A 22568-nucleotide genomic window follows, 5' to 3' on the forward strand; every position below is an offset into this window, starting at 1 on the left:
TCTTAGTGAAAAAGGCATAAGTGTCTATTAAGAAGAAATTTCTTCTTGAGAACAGTTGATGAGAGAGGCTTATTGCTGAAATGTTCTGGACCCTCGCAGTAGTTAACATTGGTTGCATTTTCTCACATTGCGACATCAGTTATAAATAATTACTCTAAAGTCTCTTTCAGCCTGTAACAGCCCCACTACCCCTCTCTTTCTACTATTTAGTGAGGACTGTGACCATTGAGTGCAGTCAGTGTGCAGTGTTTCAAACCTGAAATAACTGCATTTCTTGTCTTTTCAGTGATCACATGCCCAGCTCCTCCTGGTATAGAGAATGGACGAATTAATGAGCCACTCAGGGGTGTTTATACATATGGACAAACTGTGACATACTCATGTAATGAAGGCTTTAAACTTATTGGAGCTTCAGAAAGAACGTGTTCTGGTGATGAAACCTTTCAACCTTCTGCTCCTCGGTGTCAGGGTAGGTGACATTTCAACAGTATTTTTGGATCTTTATTGCTTTAATGTATAACATGGCCCTGATATCTTGATTACAATCTCTTTAAGTGGTCATTCTCACAAAGGCAACCTATTCTATATATCCTACATATCTTGTATGTTTCCCTTGAGCTCTACTTGTTACATTTATGCTCTTTTGTGCACCAGTACACAGCCATTATTCATTTTACATGACCGTTTTCCAACCACTCTTTATTCTTTAGAATTCAGTAGGCTGTTTCTGTTATCATGCCTTTAAGACTGATATGACAAGGATTGGCAATCCTGTACTGTGCGTCACTGAAAGTGTTCAGAGCTGAAATGCGTATTCTCCTTATTCGGCTTTAGCATCTTCAAAACACGACGTAATTTCCAGTGTTTCCTTTTTTTCCACATCCTGTAAACCACGAGCTATAAATTAGTGTGCAAAAGAAACCGGACACCCACTTCATTTGTTTCCAGCCAGCAAAGGCCACTAAATACAGTAAAAAATTAATGTCGAAGGAAAGCAAAAAACATATCTTCCACAGATAAATACACAGAGGCCTTAACAAATAAATATTGTTTCATTTTTTCAGCATTTAGTGTTTCCACCCTTTACCTTTATTACAGCTTCCATTCTTTTCAGGAGACTGGCTTTCACTTCTTCAAAGAAATCAGCAGGGATGTTTTTCTGCATCTCCAAAGTTCAGTCTTAGAAGTTGATTGTATTTTTTCTTTCTTGCAACTCCTATAATCCCAAACACATTTATTGATTTTGAGGTCTGGTTTCTAAACCATTTTGAGACTAAATTCCAGACTTTGACGTTTCCACTTCTGTGCTTTACAGTATTTTTAGTGCAGTCTGGTTGGAATCTGCCTCCAGGCTTTCTCCACACAGAGAGTCTACCACCAGTTTGATTTTGTACTGAATGTGTTTTTCTCTAAAACAAATATTGTTGTGTTAAACAGTTTATAAAATAATTGAAACAACTTCATTAATGTTTACCAATGGATAATGTGTCCAAATCATTTTGAAACCACTATATATACACTATATATACAAGTTTGAAAGATATATATAAATTTAATTTCAGGACATAATCTAACTTTATTTAATTAACCCTTTAACACATTTCCAGGTCCACTGCCACAGGCTGGTAGGATAGTTGGTAGGATAGGACAGATGGACATAAACAAAGTCCTTATCTCATGTCACAGTAACTTTCTCAAGGAACAGTTTTTCTCCAAGTGCCAAACACATGAAGAGAAGAAACACAAAGTCTCACAGAGACACAACAGCCAAAGAAAGACATTTCAAGATGTCAAAATGGCCTCTGAGTACAAGTTTATGCTTTTGAGTGTCAGGCAAAAATCAGAAATCGTATGTTTAATAGAAAATCACACAGGGACATGAACAACTACATATAATATCAAACTCTGGAGTATTTAGTGTGTCCACCCCTTTGTTCAGTCGTAGAAGTTGGCTGCATTTCCTGCTTCTCACCATCCAAGCAATCCCAAACACATTCAGTGATGATAAGGTCTGGACTCTGGGGTGGTCAGTCCATTGTTCTGAGAACACCAGTAGTTTCTTTGTGTTGGTTTGTTTTATATTTTGATTTCAATTTTTTTATTGTATAACTGGTCCTGGACAGCTGCTCGTTCTTTCAGGCTCATAGTATTGAGTTGTCATCTCATAGTGGAAGGGAGGACAGAAACCTAGTGGATTTCTACAGATCTAAAATAAGAGTGGAGCTTGATTTTCACCCATTTCTCACAGATGAAAGCTCTGTTACTCTGATAGTGACAGTTTAGCTGGTCTACCAGGCCTCGCACAGTTGTTTTTAATTCTCGTTTTGAAAACAATTTTTTCACTTCTTTTCTTTAGACCATCCCCTTCCCCATACAAATGGATTATATCTAATCTCCTCAGAAATATCTTCTGGAAAATTAATAACTCGTACTTAATGGCTGTTTTGACTGGAAATTAAATAAATGAAGGGTGGTCTCTGACTTTTGCACTGTACTGTATACTGGTCTGTCTAGTGTGATATTGTCTCTAATTGGATGTGAACATTTTGTACTGAATGGAAATTTTATTACATTTATGGCATTTAGCAGACACTCTTATCCAGAGTGACTTAGAATTTAATACAGAGAGGCGAAGGAAATGTTAGCAGTCTTGCCCAAGGACTCTTATTGGTATAGTGTAGGGTGCTTACCCAGGCAGGGATTGAACCCCAGTCTACAGTGTAGAAGGTAGAGGTGTTACCCACTACACTATACCAACCGATATGTTATTTTACATTATTTGAATCCAGTACTCATATTTCATGACTGTAATCGCATAAGAACATTGGGCTTCATTCATCAATATCTTCCTAAGATTTTTCTTCAAATTTTTCTTGAGAAAGTTTCTAAGAAAAAGTAAGCATCAGATTCATGACTTGTGTAGATTCTGTTCTTACCTAAGAACAAATCCCAAAATATAAGACACATTAGTGAATGTCAAAATCTTCATAATAAAACTGCCTAAGTGTCTATTAAGAAGAAATTTCTTCTTGAGAAGAGTTGGTGAGAGAGACTTATTGATGAAATGCTCTGGACCCTCACAGTAGTTAATATTGGTTGCACTGAAATAACTGCATTTCTTGTCTTTTCAGTGATCACATGCCCAGCTCCTCCTGGTATAGAGAATGGACAAATTAATGAGCCACTCCAGGATGTTTATACATATGGACAAACTGTGACATACTCATGTATGAAAGGCTTTAAACTTATTGGAGCTTCAAAAAGAACGTGTTCTGGTGATGAAACCTTTCAACCTTCTGCTCCTCGGTGTCAGGGTAGGTGACTTTATTTTTTGGATCTTTATTTCTAACAGTGTATAAAAGTCATTGCCAGTGGTTGGCAGGATTTCCCTCAACAAGTAGCAATCATGGTTATGTTGAAGGAGCTTCCAAAAGTTCTTTGAGGTAATACTATTAGCCAGCACTGTTCCCATGGGACCCACGTCAGTATCTTGTGGAGTGGGACTAATTTTCAGTGTCACTTGCAGGAGCAGGCAAGAAATCTGACCCCTTTAGACGAGAGCAGGCAGAAGCAGGCACGAAGAGAAATCCCACAAATTAATGAATAGCCTAAATGAACGATCACTAAATGATATAATGATACATATATGTGTGTGTATATATATATATATACATATATACATAGATAGATAGATAGATAGATACACACACACACACACACACACACACACACACACACACACACACACACATATATAGCACCCCCTTAATTCTAGGCTATGCTATATGAGTTCGTGCTCTCTTTTAATTTAATTATGAGCTGTCAGAAACTGCTTAAATAAAACAGGCATAGTTATAAATACAGGCTAGTGCAGGAACCCTTCTGAAAAATATTTCACCTCAGTTATAATTTAGCTTACCAAATATGACAGGTGTACTTAGAGTAACACTCTAGACATGTGACTATTAATAACTTACAACAAAACAAACCCCAGCTTCTATTGATTAATAAAAATAAACAGAGAGAATTACTGTGTCTTGGGCTGGGGTATTTATTAAAACCAGCTTAGAGAAAGAAAAAAAATAGAGTTCACTCAATTTGGTCACTCAAATCTGATATCTCTTTTGGTCACATAACAAAAGAGTAAAAAAACATGAAATACATCATTTAGTGTTCAAAGGTTTCCCAGTAATACTCTTTTAATACACAGCACTAATGTCGGTACACTTACACTCCAACTGTATCGGTAAACTCAAATTGACCTGGTCAGAAATATTGAAATAAAAGGAAATAAAAATACGGGGTACCCCTTTTTTCTCTCTGTGGGTGTCTCTCCTGTGGGGCCTGAACGCTGCTTGTGCACGAGGGGGCCTCGAAGTAAATGGTATATATATGTGTGTTTGTGTGTGTGTGTGTGTGAATACATATATATATATATATATATATATATATATATATATATATATATATATATATATATATATATATATATATATATATATATAAAATAACAGTAAAATAACTAACATGAATAACGTCATTCTCAAGTGGGAGCAGGACAAATCACTTCCATTGGGGGTGGGGGTTTTTCTGCAAGAGAGGGTCTGAAACAACAGTCCCACGCAGACCTCTTGTTATAATCTCTTTAAGTAGTCATTCTCACAAAAGCAACCTATTGTACAAATCCTACATATTTTTTATATTTTACATTTATGCTTTTTTACACACCAGTAAACAGCCATTAAACAGTAAACGGCCTCTACTACAGATCCTTAGCAATGACCTTGAACATCCCTGTCAGTACAATTGGTTGATAAGAGGCAAGTGTAAAGTTCAAAAACTCACAACTTATCAGCCTCAGGTGTGCCAAGATTTCTCTCAGACTAATGAAAAAGAGGGAAGAGTGGCAGGATGAATTGAAAGCAGCAGGAGCGACAGTTACACACAAAACTATAAGCAATGAACTGCATGTTTCCTCTGTTAAGACGGAAGCACCAAGAAGCACGTCTTAAAACTGCACTTAAATCAGAACAGTTTTGGAACAATGTACTCTGAATCAAAAATTCAGCTAACATCCTCACAGTAACATACAAAGGTGGGAGCATCATGATGTAGGCCTGCTTCTTTGCAGATACTACTGGGTCATTACACGTCAACAATGTAAATATAAATGGAGAGATGTACCAGAATATATTACAGGAGTATTTAACCTCATTGGCCTAGAAAGGGGAGAAGATGGGAAAGGTCAGGGAATTAAAAATGGTTTGCTGAGAGGAATGGGCCAAAATTGAACCCCATTGTTGCAAGAGCTAATGTTATTAATGTGTGTTGTCTGAATACTTTTAATAGATTTTTCTTTGATGTATTATTTAGGGACTATTTTTACAGTATTGATTGTGTAATCTGTCTACATTACCCATTTATTTCTGACTGTATTTTTGATTTCACTTCAACTTCATACCAACATGTGATGTTTGGCATCACTATTTCTTAGATGTGACTCAGGATTCGATTCAGTTTGATTTAGCTCACAATATTGGGTTCATAATTCAGTATTTTCATGATATTTTGAATCTAATTTCAGCCAAGAAGAACGATGACCATATCCATGATGTTGCATACAATGCCGTTTCGGTTGCATTTCAGTGGGTTCTCAGACATCTGAGAACCTTTGTTTGTGTGTGTGGGGATGTGTGTGTGTTTAATCACACTGTTTTATTCTAACCAGGAGCTTCATTACAATTCTTCTCTTTGTAGTGTTGAAATGTCTAAGACCTCATATGCAGGCCGGACAACTTGAACCAGATCAAGAGTCATATGAGTATGGACAAGAAGTCATTTACCATTGTAAAATACTCTTCTACAACAGAGCTTCAAAAGCGGTCTGTTCTGATGAAGGAGACTTTATTCCTACTCCTCATTGTGTGGGTAAGTTATACTGGGTGAATTAAAATTCAGAAATAGTTCTGCTGTTTAATCTGTAAGTTTGAGGTTTTGGCAGGGATTTGTTGCAGGACAGAGAGTTTATGGTAAGTAACACCAAAGTATAATGCATGGAATTCATGTGTAAAAAAAAAATCTAAATAGTGGCTTTAGACAGTTGTAGAGCAGGACCGAGTTCTGAAGGATTGTTGGGTATTATTGGCCCATGTTGGCCCATATTGTGCTGCAGTATTTGCTGAAGCCATAAAGCTAGATGGTGAGATGAACTTTTGAAAAAACACAGCTGCTGCAGGATGGATTTTTGGGGGCAGGCAGTGACTATGGTGGGCAGAAAAGTAAACAACTTTGAATAGTTGTTTACCTCCATAGCACAGATTATTTGAAGATCAATTTTGAAATGATCAGATTAAAACTAGTTTGCAAAGGGCTGTTTTCAAGTAGTTGATGTTAAGTGATTAAGTGACCCTTATTAGTCCCACAATGGGGACATTTCACCTCCGCATTTTAACCCATTTGGGCAGTGAAACACCATATACACCGCCCGGAGCGGTGAGCAGCCCTATCCGCAGTGCCAGTGGAGCAGTTGGGGGTTAGGCGTCTTGCTCAAGGACACCTCAGTCATGGACTGTTGTCTCTGGGGATTGAACCGGCAACCTTCCGGTCACAGGGCCAGTTCCCTAACCTCCAGCCCACGACTACCCCAGAAGGACTTGTATTTCATGGAAACACTTGAAACACTTATAATTGCAAAGTTATTAAGATAATTAAATTGCATTATTTTAATCCAGTTTCATGTCCTGAAGTGAAATAAAGTACAAGATATGGTCAAATCTTTTGAAATTTTTTAGGATGATCAAGAGTTGAGACTCCAGTTTAATAATGATTGGTCAATGTTAAGCCTGTCAAATGTATTTTTATTGATTTTATTTAATACATTTTTGCATTCGTATTAGTAGCTACAGATTGAGTGACAAAAATCATATTTTTAAGCAAATGAAATATAAAATATATGAATTAATTTATACATTGCCATGTTTCATAGGTCACTATGGGATTTTGCTGTTTATTTCACTGGTACTCCTCTTGTTGCTGGGTAAGTATTAGCATGAATTGTTACATTAATTAAGTGACTGACTGTCTGGACCATCGTTATCCACCTCAGAAATCATTATTTTGGTTTCACTTTATTATATTTTTGATTGTTTATTGGCTACAAATGCTCAGATTGTTCATTTAATGTAGGTCCAGTGAGAAATCCAAATACCCCCTTTAACTGTTGCAGTGCTGTGTGGTTAAAGCAAGGATTAGGTTGGTGTTAGGAAAGTATTCTGTTGATGACTAATAGATATTGAATTGAATGTTAGTTGACACTTGACTAAACACCTATCATGCACATCCACTTTTTGTTCCAGCACTTGCTACACTAAATTGCCAACAGTATTCACTTCTTAAACACCGTGTCCACTCACTATCCACTCCATTAGACACACCTATTTTGTTGGTCCACCTTGTAGATGTAAAGTCAGAGACAGTTCTCAGGCAGCTGTTGTGTTAGTCATCCTCTAGTCCTGCATGAGTGGTCACAGGATGCTTTCAGCTGGTGGATTATTCAGTTATATGTAGACTTACTAGCCACTTTATTAGGTAAAAGGTTGGACCGTCTTTTGCCTTCAGACCTGCCTTAATTCTTTGTGGCATACTTTCAACAAGGTGTTGGAAACATTCCTCAGAGATTTTTGTTATTTGATTGGTTTATTTGATTTGACTTGGTTGGTTTGTTGCCTTTCTATCATCTCAAACAAGTCTGCCCATTCTCCTCTGACCTCTCACATCAACAAGGCATTTTCGTCCACACAACTGCCGCTCACTGGATATTTTCTCTTTTTCGGGCCATTCTCTGTAAACCCTTGAGATGGTTGTGTGTGAAAATCCCAGTAGATCAGCAGTTTATGAAATACTCAGACCAGCCCGTCTGACATCAACAACCATGCCATGTTCAAAGTCACTTAAATCACCTTTCTTCTCCCATTCTGATGCTCGGTCTGCACTTCAGCAAGTTGTCTTGACCACCTCTATGCGTACTCTATGCGTAAAGGCATTGAGTTGTGGCCATGTGATTGGCTGATTAGCTATTTGTGCTAACAAGCAATTGAACAGGTATACATAATAAAGTGGCCGGTGTGTGTGTGTGTGTGTGTGTGTGTATGTGTGTGTGTGTATAAAATATACACACACGCACACACACACATAGTATCTCACAAAAGTGAGTACCCTGAAATTTCTGCAAATAATTTATTATATCTTTTCATGGGACATAGAAATTAAACTTGGATATAACTTAAAGTAGTGTACAGCTTGTATAGCAGTATAGATTTACACCTCACAGTGAACATATCCAAATTGTGTTCAAATTGTGCTGAAAAATTATTATCTAGCACTGCCTTAGAGGATTCTTGGGCGTGGAATTCACCTACACAAGTTGCTACTGGAATCCTCTTCCCCTCCTCCAGGATGACATCAAGGAGCTAGTGGACTCCTCCTCTTTCTGCTTGAGGATGCCCCACTGGTGCTCAGTTGGCCAGTCCATCACCTTTACCTTCGTCGTCATCTTGGAGGTGTGTTTCAGGTCATTATTGTGTTGGAAAACTGCCATGTGGTGCACTTTCCAAAGGGAGGGGCTCATGCTCTGCTTCAGAATGTTTCCCTTAATGACCCGCAGCTCCCCAGTGCAGGCAGCACTAATCCAGCTCCAGACCATGATGCTGCCACCATCATGCTTGACTGTAGGCAAGAGACAGTTGTCTTAGTACTCCTCACCAGGGCGCCACCACATGCTGAACACCATCTGAACCAAACAAGTTCTGAACCAAACAAGCCTGTGTTCTTGGGCTGCTTGTCTTCAACAAACTGTTTACGGGCTTTCTTGTGCGTCAGCTTCAGAAGAGGCTTCCTTCTGGGAAGACGGCTATGCAGAAGAAGTTGATGCATTCTGTGGCACATGGTCTGAGCACTGAGAGGCTGACCTCCCTCTTCTTCAACCTCTGCAGCAATGCTGGCAGCACTCAAGAATCTATTTTTTGAAGCCAACCTCTCAATATGATGCTGAACATGTGGGCTCAACTTCTTTGGTCAACCCTGGCAGAGCCTGTTCCGAGTGGAACCTGTCCTGAAAAACTGCTGTATGACCTTGGCCACCATGCTATAGGGTGTTAGCAATCTTCTTATAGCCTAGGCCGTCTTTGTGTAGAGCAACAATTCTATTTCTCACATCATGAGAGAGTTCTTTGCCATGACGTGCCATGTTGGATATCCAGTGGCCAGTATGAGCGAATTGTACTCAAAACACCAAATTTAACAGCCCTGCTTCCCATTCACACCTGGAACCTTGTAACTCTAATGTGTCACATGACAACTACAGGAACAACTACACAATTGGGCACAAGTTGGACATGTTTACTGTGAGGTGTATTGACTTGTGTTGCCAGCTATTTAGACATTAATAGCTGTGAGTTATTTTCAGAGGACAGTAAATTTATACTGCTATACAAGCTGTAGACCGACTACTTTGTTATATCCAAGTTTGATTTCTATAGTGTCATCCCATGAAAAGATATAAAAAAGTATTTGCAGAAATGTGAGGGGTGTACTCACTTTTGTGAGATACTGTGTGCATGTTTATAAGTGTGTGTGTGTATATATATATATATATATAGGTTAAGGTATTTGTTTTCTGAGACTTTTCTCTTATAGTAAAAAGATGAAACAAGATAAAATATTTACAAAACTGCTTATAGATTAATTATGTTTTCTGTTTTTCATTCAGCTGCTGCTGTGGTGTATTTAATGAAGAAAAAGAAACAGTAAGTCTTACACCTTAAACAAATAATGTCCATAATTTGTTTTTAACGTCAGTTAGTATTCATGTTATACTGCTTTCAGCTTGCTGTAGGTGAAACAGTTATTTATTTATTTTGCTCTAATAACCACCACAAAGCTGATATGAATTGCTGTTATTGGTTGCAATGTATGCATAACACACTGTGATGCCCGCAGGACAAAAACTGCTTCTCTTAGATAAAGTGAACACAGAGTAGGCACATGTTTGTTTAATCTGAAAAAGTTCTGGGTAAGTTTTGCAGTTAAATTGATATCAGGGAAGTGAACTGAGATTAAATGTACCTGGATATTTAACTACTTCCAAAATGACCAGTGTTGGACTTTTGGATTGCAGCTGTAGACGTGTTTACTCTGGAAAAGTGGCCACTATAATTGAAGAGTGCGAGTTATAGCACACTCACTATCCTGGTAAGGAAAACAGTACGTGTATCTGCTTAATAATTGTTTTGGTAGCACTAACTTCTTTGCTGGCCTAGATACTAATCCTACTTACTTTCTTATTGTTTCTACTGGGTAATCCTCTTGCTAGTTACGCTACAAACCTGATAAAACCACATGACAGATGATCAGGATCATGATAGGCCCAAAAGCAGAAATAATATGTCATCGCTGTCAGAACAAAACCCTGTATTTCCAAAAAAGTAACTTTACAGGAGAAGAAAGTAAACTTTCATTACTTTAGATTTTCATTTTCAGAAGTCATTTTGGACCATTTCTGTTGGTCCATTCATCATGAAATTGTAACACAATGCAAACAGTGGTTGTCATTTACAAATGGTAAAAACAAAATGATAAAGTAAACAAAATAGACAAAGTTCAACACAATGTAAAGGACAGCTCCCCTGTTCAAATGATGTTGAAAGAAATTAAAAATGTTTGCTTGTTTGTTTTTCTTTGGATAGAGATCATATATCTAGGGTTACAATTAGTAGAATTACTAGCAAGATCTTACCCAAATATAGAAAATACTTCATTAATGGTAGTAGCGAACCATTAGTATTTCTTCTAGTATCTAATAGAATACAAGAATTAAGAATATGTATTCAGAATGCAGAAATTAAGTATCTGTATTCAGTCCATGTTACATTTTGTAACAAGTCAGTATTTAAAATACAGTTACCCTTTACATTTTTAAGAGAATACTTTGAGAATACTTAACCATTAGATAAAAATAGAATATTCAAAAGAAACAAAGAATGGTTGTTTGTTAATGTTTGATGTTAAAATCAGCCCATGGCTTATAGAAAACAGACTTTATTTAAAGACTGAGTAGACTGATAAATCAATGTAATGATCAGTTAATGTGGTACTGGACTGCTGCTCAGGATTGTGGGGAGCAGCAGTGAACAGAAGCAGGTCATGACAGAGAAAAGAAAAGAACTAATTTTTGGACCATATTTTCCATGAAACATTAAAAAAGGATTACATGAAAAAAAAATGCCTACAAGTAGCAGTGCGAATAAAAATTACAGCAGTTTTCCCATGTGTCTTATCAATGTGTATTCTAAATATATTCTAAATGTTTTCTGAATACATTACTTTCTTATATATTGGAATGGAATGCAAAGTATTTTGCCAAACACTGCTTGGGTCAAATGACAAGACTCTAGAAATCTGATTAAAAATCTGACAAAGAGGGCTGGATTTTAGCTCAATACTCAAATTTCTCAGAGCATCCATCCATCCATCCTTTTTCTAAGCCGCTTCTCCGTCAGGGTCGCGGGGGGGTGCTGGAGCCTATCCCAGCAGTCATCGGGCGGAAGATACACCCTGGACAGGTCGCCAGTCCATCGCAGGGCAGACAGACAGACACAGACAGTCACTCACACCTAGGGGCAATTTAGCATGTCCAATCGACCTGACTGCATGTCTTTGGACTGTGGGAGGAAACTGGTGAACCCGGAGGAAACCCACACAGACACAGGGAGAACATGCAAACTCCTTCTCAGAGCATCTTACTCTTCTTTTGGCTGCTCCCTTTAGGGGTCGCCACAGCGGATCAACTGCCTCCATCTTGCCCTATCCACTGCCTCCTCTACTTTTACACCAACCATCTCCATGTCCACCTTCACTACATCCATAAACCTTCTCTGAGGTCTACCTCTTCTCCTTCTGCCCGGCAGCTCCATCTCCAACATTCTTTGACCAATATATCCACTATTCCTCCTCAACACATGTCCAAACCATCTCAACCTGGCCTTTCTGGCTTTATCTCCAAACTGCTCCACCTTCACTGTCCCTCTGATCTGCTCATTTCTAATCTTGTCCATCCTTGCCACTCCCAACGAAAATCTCAGCATCTTCATCTACGCCACCTCGAGCTCAGCCTCCTGTCTTTTAGACAGAGCCACAGTCTCCAAACCATACATCATAGCAGGATGCACTACTGTCTTGTAAACCTTCCCTTTCACTCTTGCTGCTATCCTTCTCTCACACATCAGCCCTGACATCCGTCTCCACCCACTCCATCCTGCCTGCACCCTCTTCTTCACCTCTTTTCTACACTGTCCATTGCTCTGGATGGTTGACCCAAGATATTTGAAGTCATTCACCTTTACGACCTCTACTCCTTGCATCTTCACCTTTCCACCTGCCTCCCTCTCATTCACACACATGTATTCTGTCTTGTCTCTACTGACCTTCATTCCTCTCCTCTCCAGTGCAAACCTCCACCTCTTCAGATTCTCTTCCACCTGCTCTCTACTCTCACCACAGATTACAATGTCATCTGCAAACATCTTGGTCCATGGAGCCTCCTGCCTGACCTCCTCTGTCAACCTTTCCATCACCATTGCATACAAGAAGGGGCTCAAAGCTGATCCCTGATGTAACCCTACCTTCACCTTGAAACAATTTGTCACTCCAACTGCACACCTCACCACTGTCTCACTATCCTCATACATGTCCTGCACCACCCTAACATACTTTTCAGCTACACCTGACTTCCTCATACAGTACCACAGTTCCTCTCTTGGCACCTTGGCATCATATGCCTTCTCTAGATCCACAAAGACACAATGTAGCTCCTTCTGACCTTCTCTGTACTTCTCTACCAACACTCTCAATGCAAAAATTGCATCTGTGGTACTCTTTCTGGGCATGAAACCAAACTGCTGCTCACTGATCTGACCCTCTCGCCTTAGCCTTGCTTCAACAACTCTTTCCCATACAGTAGTGTTCTGTGCAAGTAACATGTAAACAGCAGTGTTCTGTGCAAGTACTAGATGTAAACCGTAGTGTTCTGTGCAAGTAACATGTAAACAGTAGTGTTCTGACAGCAGTAGTACAGCATATTTAAGGTGCAGTTATTGAGTGTGAGGTCAGCCAAAAGTTAAACCAATTCAGAGTTGGAGAGGGGAAGAGGTAGTGAGTGAGGTATTCACAAACCTGATGGCCTGTGAATAGAAACGGTTTGTCAGTCTTGTAGTTCTGGACTTCACATTCCTGTAGTGTCTGCCTGAAGGTAGGAGTGTGAAGAGTCAGTGCTGGGGGTGTGTACTGTCCCTGATTATGTTGTGGGCCCTCTTGATGACCCTGGAGTGATAAGTGTCCTGTATTGAGGGAAAGGCTGCTCCTGAGATGGACTGTGCAGTTTTGATCATATCCATTGGGTGTTTCAGATTTAACCCTTTTGTTTCCAACCCGAACTTAATTGTGAAGTGTGTTATTACACTACATGTAGAGTTTAAATACAACATATGTATTCCAGACACGTTCCATTTTTTTAATGTAATTCTGCATATTTTAGTTGTTGACATGGGAAGAAAATCATTCATAGTGGTTTGATCTGTTTCCTTTACGTAGCTTCAGATGTCTGGTTCCTATCACCATCCCTGTGACCAGTTATGACTCTGTAGGTTTCTCTAGAATGGAGCCATTCATATCCAACCACTCTGAATGCTGAACTGTTGAAAAATTGGTTGAACTCAAGCTAAAAAACATTAAGCCTAGAAGACACTTGAGGGTTCCCACTCTGACTAATGTTCAGTACTTCAGACTGAATTGCTGCAATAGTACACAGTATCGAAAATGTTATGTCCATTTTAATTCCTAAGGAGTCAGTGTTCTCAGCAGCTGTGAGCCTAACGAGCGTGCTTGTTCCGGAATATACACTAGTGATTGGCTGTCTAAATTACATATTGCATGCATGTTATGGTCCATAAATATACCCACTTTCATCACCTGCCAATCTCACACATATCTGATTTGAGCAACACTCACATTCTCTGTTGTTCTGGAATTGGTATAAAAGTCAAGGTGTTGCATTTGTTATTGATGTTATTATTTTATTAATGATAGCCAGCCCTGCTTAATCACTAACTAGGCTAACTACTCTAACTGATGTTCGCTTTCACCAAAAAACAATGAAAATGTATTCCTTTGACTACTGTCAATATCGCATTAAAACTTATGCCAGTATATAAAATTGATTACACTTCAAAACTATTTCATGTCTGAACAGCTAAATAAATACATTCCACCCATTTGTGTTTTAGAGGAGCTTATTGATAGGTGATGCTGAAGGAAAGAGTAGAAAAACAAGTCAAGAAAACGTGTGTTTAAGCATGATAAGCATTTCAGCTTTTATTCTAACACCAGCCACTCGACTTTGTGCTCGCTGATATCTTATAAGTGAGTGTCATCTTATCATAGTTAGCTGGAACCAAGTCGGTTCTGTGATGTTTGACACATTTGGCCTGCTAACTAAGCTCTTGTTAGCTTAGCCAAAACATACATTTCCAAACTCCACAGAACAGTTTAATTTTGCCTTTCTGTCCCTCCAACATTTGTGTTGATGCTTTGGTAGTCCAGGATCAAACATGTTCTGTGGTGAGCAAAGCTATGCTAATGCTAACCAGCTCTTCTCTACTAGTGTACCATTTATCAGTTGTTAGATAGACGATTTATTCAACAGAGCCATGGAAATTCTGCAGTGTTCACCTATTTGGTGGCCAAATATGTGAACAACTCTTTTGGGACAGGATGGAACAAAAGCAACATAAATACTTTGATGTTGATTACAACCCCCCCCCCCCCCACCCCCCCACCCCCCACCACAAAGGCAATAACATTGACTTATTTTGGTATTCTCTGTAATATTTTCAGATCCAACCGCTATTCCCCGGGCATACAGTACTCCAAGGAGGAATCGTCACTCAAATAACATGGCATACACCAAATGTAAGCTTGACTGGATGTGCTCTTCGGGTTTATTCAAATGCTGGGCGAGTTTTTACGCAGTGAAAAAAGCGATGGTTTGAATTTCCTTGATTCAAATGTGTATATCATTTGATATATATGATTTATTTCTTATGTTTTTTACTTTTGAGAGTAATTGTGTTTATGTTGTATATTTTATTTGTGTAGAAATGATGCACAAATTTAAATCGGGTAAATTCAGTGCAGTTATTTTTCTACTGTGGCTGATTTTGAAGGCCCATGCTGACCATGAATGTAATTTGATTGAGATCAAAACTGGTGTTTGTTAAGACTTCTGAGTGAATATATCACTGTTCATTAGATAAGATGTGTGTGCTTCTTAATGCAGTGTCTGCTCTGTTCTCTGATTGTGCAAACCATACAGTGTTAATTCTTTCACAGCTGTGCTCAAACCAGTGACTTTTGTCATTGTCTTAGCTTTTACTGTAAAGTACGTTAACATCATTCAGTGGTGGACAGCCATGAATCAGATGGAGTTACTGATGTTACTTCTGTAATATTTTAAGGCACTTTTCCTTTTATTCAACATTTGTATATTTTGTCCACCACTATTTAATTGTTATTAGGGATGCATCGATGCCATTACTGATATGGGGTATTGGACCTATACTATGCTCATTTACTCGTACTGAATAATGCTTATTAGCATTTGCCTACCACCTGATACCATGTAACATAAGCCTAGTGGTCGCTATTATGTTAGTGAACAAACGACCCTTGCTGCCGGTAAAGGGCAGAGCTATCTGCAGGGGCTGTGTTTAATGTGGCATGTCAGTTGGATCAAGTATTTTTGTAAAGTGTGAATATATAAATCGTAGGCCTTGTCCATACACAAAGATCTATTCAAACATACTGTGTGAGGAACAAGAATTTTAAAATCACAGTGTATGTCTGGCTTTAAAGAACATTTAACCACAGCTCAACTAACCAACCAGCCAAAAATACTACTAATAAAAAATACTAATAATATTAGTCACAGAGACTGTTGTTGAAAAAACAGATGAGAAACATGGATCAGAACTATGAAACATACTTTACCTACAGCTATATAGAAGTGTTTTTCTGATGTGGAACTAAACCCTGCTCTTTTCCACTGCAGCACTGTTTGATCAGAGGTAACTTGGATATCTAATGCATGTCATTACTAATGCATAAAAGCAGCTAGATTTAATGTTTTAACTGTTAATGTACATTGCCCTCATTACACTAGAAACTACTTCATTCTAAGGAGATTGCTCATTGGGATGTTAATAATGTAATTCTGCAGCAAAATCTGTAGCTTTGCACTGAAATGTGTGTAGTCTTGTGAAAGGCTGTTGAGACTGTTAATTTTGAATTGTTCATATGTGCTTGTCCAAGATTACTCCAAAGGTCCATTTAAAAGGCAGTACTGAACAATAGAACTATTTATTACATGCCAAAACTTCCAGATTTGCTAAGCACTTTTTACTTTTAGTTGTCTGGTTCTACTGAATAATATTGAGCTGGATGTAAATTTTTTTTGTAATGCGTTGTTGACCTTTAACATGGAAAGATACTATTTTTATGCTTATAATTTCAGCCATGTTAAAACTTACGCCCACATACTTTGTATGTGTTTGTGAAAGTATAGTACTGTGCTAAAGTCAGAGAACACCCTTCGTTTTATTTCATTTCCACTCAGAATAGACATTTTCCAGAAGATGTTACTGAAGAGATGAGCTAAAATTGCATGAAAAAGCAGAAAGTCAAAGAAAAAAGGAAAAATTTAAGAGCTTCCAAATATCGGGTGGAGCATTCAGGAAACAGGATAAATTAATATTCATGCACATATTTCTGGTCATTTGAGATTCGTCTTGGTTTCAAAGATCAATATCTTTATCAACTGTAAAGTTGCATTTTATAGAGCCTTAATAACAAAAATAAAGAGCTCAGGCACCAGGGTAAAGTGCATTGCTATGAAGAAGCTGTTACAGAGAAAAGGCTGCGGACTAAAGAAGACAATTTGCAAACCAACCAAAGAAGCTGCTGCTGCTTTCAAAGCAATGCACTGACCGCTGCAGAATCCAGACCTCAACATCATTGAATGTGTTTGAAATTACTTGGATGCTGAGAAGCAAAAAATGCAACCAACTGAATTGAACAATGTTCTGTAATGCTCTGTTCTATTTTGTCTCAGCTTTTTTTTTTGATGGTAAAAAATGAATATTTTGTACATAATAGCCATTTTAACTGGAAAATAAATAAACACAGGGTGTTCTCTTACATTTGCACAGTACTGTTTGAGTTTTATAACTATCTTGAGTTAAATGAGCTTAACTCTATAACATTTTACAATGTAGATCAGTCAAACACACAAAAATTTGCTTATGCTTCCTAAAAGAAGTTGGCTTAGTTTTATTTTTAGCTTGTTCACTGTTTTAAATGTTGTGCTTGAAAGCTGGAACTTTCATAGTTTTTCTCTTCATTCTGAGTTTAAAAGCCACTGCTGAGTGAATAATGGCTATTAAAAATAATTAAATGTGTTTGGAATGAGCAGATTAAAGATTGACATACACCTCAAGTGTGATTTTTGTTTTTTATATAAAATACAGCAAACATTCCAAAAAGAATGTGCTCCTTTCAGAACATGTATTCTAAATAGTCTGCTTGCTTAGGAGATGATCATACTATGATTTTAAATATGGTGGGGTGTTTATCGTGTTGACACAAAAGTAAGATTGCATTATCATGTTAAGTAAGACAGACAAACTGTTAATAAAACAACTGTATCCACTAATTTATATATATATATATATATATATATATATATATATATATATATATATATACACTACCGTTCAAAAGTTTGGGGTCACATTGAAATGTCCTTATTTTTGAAGGAAAAGCACTGTACTTTTCAATGAAGATAACTTTAAACTAGTCCTAACTTTAAACAAATACACTTTATACATTGCTAATGTGGTAAATGACTATTCTAGCTGCAAATGTCTGGTTTTTGGTGCAATATCTACATAGGTGTATAGAGGCCCATTTCCAGCAACTATCACTCCAGTGTTCTAATGGTACAGTGTGTTTGCTCATTGGCTCAGAAGGCTAATTGATGATTAGAAAACCCTTGTGCAATCATGTTCACACATCTGAAAACAGTCTAGCTCATTACAGAAGCTACAAAACTGACCTTCCTTTGAGCAGATTGAGTTTCTGGAGCATCACATTTGTGGGGTCAATTAAACGCTCAAAATGGCCAGAAAAAGAGAACTTTCATCTGAAACTCGACAGTCTATTCTTGTTCTTAGAAATGAAGGCTATTCCATGCGAGAAATTGCTAAGAAATTGAAGATTTCCTACAACGGTATGTACTACTCCCTTCAGAGGACAGCACAAACAGGCTCTAACCAGAGTAGAAAAAGAAGTGGGAGGCCGCGTTGCACAACTAAGCAAGAAGATAAGCACATTAGAGTCTCTAGTTTGAGAAACAGACGCCTCACAGGTCCCCAACTGGCTTCTTCATTAAATAGTACCCGCAAAACACCAGTGTCAACATCTACAGTGAAGAGGCGGCTGCGGGATTTTGGGCTTCAGGGCAGAGTGGCAAAGAAAAAGCCATATCTGAGACTGGCCGATAAAAGAAAAAGATTAAGATGGGCAAAAGAACACAGACATTGGACAGAGGAAGACTGGAAAAAAGTGTTGTGGACGGATGAATCCAAGTTTGAGGTGTTTGGATCACAAAGAAGAACGTTTGTGAGACGCAGAACAAATGAAAAGATGCTGGAAGAATGCCTGACGCCATCTGTTAAGCATGGTGGAGGTAATGTGATGGTCTGGGGTTGCTTTGGTGCTGGTAAGGTGGGAGATTTGTACAGGGTAAAAGGGATTCTGAATAAGGAAGGCTATCACTCCATTTTGCAATGCCATGCCATACCCAGTGGACAGCGCTTGATTGGAGCCAATTTCATCCTACAACAGGACAATGACCCTAAACACACCTCCAAATTGTGCAAGAACTATTTACAGCAGAAGCAGGCAGCTGGTATTCTATCGGTAATGGAGTGGCCAGCGCAGTCACCAGATCTGAACCCCATTGAGCTGTTGTGGGAGCAGCTTGACCGTATGGTACGCCAGAAGTGCCCATCCAACCAATCCAACTTGTGGGAGCTGCTTCTAGAAGCATGGGGTGCAATTTCTCCAGCTTACCTCAACAAATTAACAGCTAGAATGCCAAAGGTGTGCAATGCTGTAATTGCTGCAAATGGAGAATTCTTTGACGAAAGCAAAGTTTGATGTAAAAACAATGTTATTTCAAATACAAATCATTATTTCTAACCTTGTCAATGTCTTGACTCTATTTTCTATTCATTTCACAACGTATGGTGGTGAATAAGTGTGACTTTTCATGGAAAACACAAAATTGTTTGGGTGACCCCAAACTTTTGAACGGTAGTGTATATATATATATATATATATATATATATGTGTGTGTGTGTGTGTGTGTGTGTGTGTGTGTGTGTGTAAAATGATGTCTTTTTCCTGCAGATTCTGAAGTGTTCTTCTCTTTACAACACTGAAGTAATGCACTTACGCATTTAAAAGTTAGAGCTCCCTTCACCCCTTGTTGGTTCCTTTATTAGAAGTACATTTTTGTCTGTTTTTGACAGTTTTGACTGTCAATCTACTACAAAAACTGGTAAAACTGTTACACACTAGAAGTGCAACTGGATTGTCCAAGCTTTGATTAGATCTTTTAGTTTCTTTCTTTTGAGCTTTTGTTTTGTGGATTTAGGTTTAATGGCACCTTGGTGCAGGATATAGTTGCCTGTAGGGCTGTAGTTAAGACCACCCAATCCAGAGTCCAAATAAGAGTGAGACCAAGTCTTAACTAGCCTTTAAAGTACCCGTAAAGTCATCATTTGAAACGCAAAAGTTTAATGTGTGTTGAATAATACATTGTTAAATATTTTAAGTACTACTGTTATGCCCAATAACCTACTACAAATGCCACAGGATCACACCTAAACCTCAACACTCAACACCTTTGGAACCACCTGGGGGCCACATTGGACTAAATGATGTGGGTCCAGTTTGGAGTGACCTGCAGTGGGCAGGTCTCACCTGTGTCAGTTTATCTGTGGGTGAGCCCAGTGGTGCACTGCCCATCCAAATCCATCTGAGGCCATCAGAAGGTTAAGTGATGTAGGCATTATGTGGAGAGACCTGCAGTGAGCCTGTGTCAAGTTATATGTGGGCTAATCCAGTGGTGTACTGCCCACTCAAATCCATTAAGTGCTTAAATGATGTGGGCCCAGTGTGGAGTTATCTGTGGGTGAGCCTAGTGAAGTACTAATAATACAATAATAACACCTTTGAAGCTTTTCAAAATGTTTCAGTTGTGACAATTCTAGCTGATGTTGAGCGTTGAAAACAACCTCAACAAAAGCAAATATTACTTTCACAAGTTGAAATTTTCAGGTTAGGTTTTGGGACAGCCACCTCGCGACAGAAATTATCCTATAAATTATGATTTTGAATATTATTAGCTTATTACTATCTCAAGTAATGGCTTGGATTACATAATCCTTGTTCTGAAGACTTAATTGTGTTTTTATGTTCAACTGTAGTCTAAAACCAATTTGGTAGAATGGTCTATATAAAAAGTTTGCATGACTAAGTAACTGAATGTAACTTGCTGCCTGCTCACACTTGGGTGGGCATTAGGTAAACACACCCTGAAGAAAGGAAGCTGTTTGGGCGGAACTGAATGATTTAATCAACGGAAACAGACAGGAAAATGGTTAAATAAAAATGAATTATGACTATTTACAGTGCACAAACTCACAAACATCATATGTGGACAAAAATAAAATATCAGAAAGATATGACCCCTAACTAACCTGATAAAAAAGTTTCAACTGATTTATAAGGATAACCTGATCAAACCTCTGAGGATATTTGGTTTTAGTTTGAAAGCCTGAACTCTCACTCTGACCCACTGAAAAAAGTTCATTCTGAAGCAGAAACCGCAGGTTGTGGCCCTGACTGACATTATATGATCAAGAGATGGACTGTTTGTGATCACTGTGAGGACCCAGAGGACACTACAGACCAGATATTTGGGTACTACATCATCTATTCATGCTCAATGGATATTTTTTATAGATCTCTCTATATATAAGGGGCAGTCGTGGGCTGGAGGTTAGGGAACTGGCCCTGTGACTGGAAGGTTGCCAGTTCGATCCCCAGGGCTGCCAGCACATGACTGAGATGTCCTTGAGCAAGGACACCTTACCCACAGTTACTCCCTGGGGACCATGGATAGTGTGCCCCCTAGTGTGTGTGTGTGTGTGTGTGTGTGTGTGTGTGTGTCTTCACTAGTGTGAATGTGTTGTTTCACTTCATGGATGGGTTAAATGCAGAGGTGGAATTTCCCCATTTCTTTTTTTTTAATAAAGTATCACTTAATTTAAAACTAGTTGAAAGTTAGAGTTCAAGTTTGAGTGACCCAGTAACTTAACTGTGTTTATTTTATCAAAATAACTGATGGAACATTCAGTTTTGTCAATACCAAAACCATTAGTTCAAAACTATTTTAAAAAGTTCAAAATTATAAAAAATATATATAGAGATTCTCTACATTCAAAAAATGCAGTCCCACGTTTTCATTTCACCACTGAAATTGATTTGTACTCTGTGGATGGAGTCACATTTTAGCTATATCCCAACATTTTAGAGCATGAAGTGAGATTGCATCCCTGTCCCTCATGGCCACATGGTGAGCAGTTCGATCCCATTGCTAAAACTTTACTAAATGATTCAGTAGTGACTGCTTTGATAGTGGCAGTTTTAGCTAATTTTGAGCATAATGACTAACACAGCTTTAACAGTTGTACACACATAAAATCATAAGATTTTTATTAAAAAACAAAAAAGTTGGCATTTCAGAAAATGTGTTTCGGTAGTGACAGTTCTGAATATTACACACTGATTTTCAGATTTGGGACACATTTACTTCCAAACAATGGGATCGAACTGCTCACCATGTGGCCATGAGGGACAGGGATGCAATCTCACTTCATGCTCTAAAATGTTGGGATATAGCTAAAATGTGACTCCATCCACAGAGTACAAATCAATTTCAGTGGTGAAAAAGTGCATTTTTTGAATGTAGAGAATATCTATTAATGGCTTGGGTTTAAATAGTTCATAGCATAATCCCTGTTAACATTTAACGTCCGAAAATGTATATATATTTTTTATAATTTTGAACTTTTTAAAATAGTTTTGAACTAATAGTTTTGCAGTTTGAACTACAACCTCACTTCCAAAAAAGTTGGGATGCTGTGCATACATACATAAAAACAGAATGTAAATCATTTAAACCCTATATTTAATAGAGAATAGTACAAAGACAACATATCAATTTTATTGTTTCTCAAAAATCTAGGCCCATTTCAAATTTGACGCCAGCAATATGTTAAAAAAAAAAGATGGGACAGGGGCGGGTTTACCACTATTTTTCATTACTTGTC

General features: G+C 38.1%; 1 protein-coding gene across 5 annotated transcripts in view; it reads left to right on the forward strand.

The window, feature by feature from the left end:
• The window catches only part of LOC108425581 (complement receptor type 1-like), a 29817-nt gene extending 12215 nt beyond the window's left edge, over nucleotides 1-17602 (forward strand). For 4 of the 5 annotated variants that reach the window (XM_037540962.1, XM_037540966.1, XM_037540963.1 and 1 more), the window contains 7 exons: nucleotides 287-469; nucleotides 3132-3314; nucleotides 5758-5928; nucleotides 6986-7036; nucleotides 9767-9803; nucleotides 10175-10248; nucleotides 14947-17602. In XM_037540962.1, coding sequence (XP_037396859.1) covers nucleotides 287-469; nucleotides 3132-3314; nucleotides 5758-5928; nucleotides 6986-7036; nucleotides 9767-9803; nucleotides 10175-10232 — 683 coding nt within the window. In that variant the 3' untranslated portion in view covers nucleotides 10233-10248; nucleotides 14947-17602. The remainder of the gene's footprint in view (nucleotides 1-286; nucleotides 470-3131; nucleotides 3315-5757; nucleotides 5929-6985; nucleotides 7037-9766; nucleotides 9804-10174; nucleotides 10249-14946) is intronic. The other variant, XM_037540965.1, reaches the window with a different exon arrangement.
• Nucleotides 17603-22568: the final 4966 nt, after the last annotated feature.

The sequence above is a fragment of the Pygocentrus nattereri genome, chromosome 9, assembly GCF_015220715.1.
Source record: "Pygocentrus nattereri isolate fPygNat1 chromosome 9, fPygNat1.pri, whole genome shotgun sequence".
Classification (NCBI taxonomy): domain Eukaryota; kingdom Metazoa; phylum Chordata; class Actinopteri; order Characiformes; family Serrasalmidae; genus Pygocentrus; species Pygocentrus nattereri.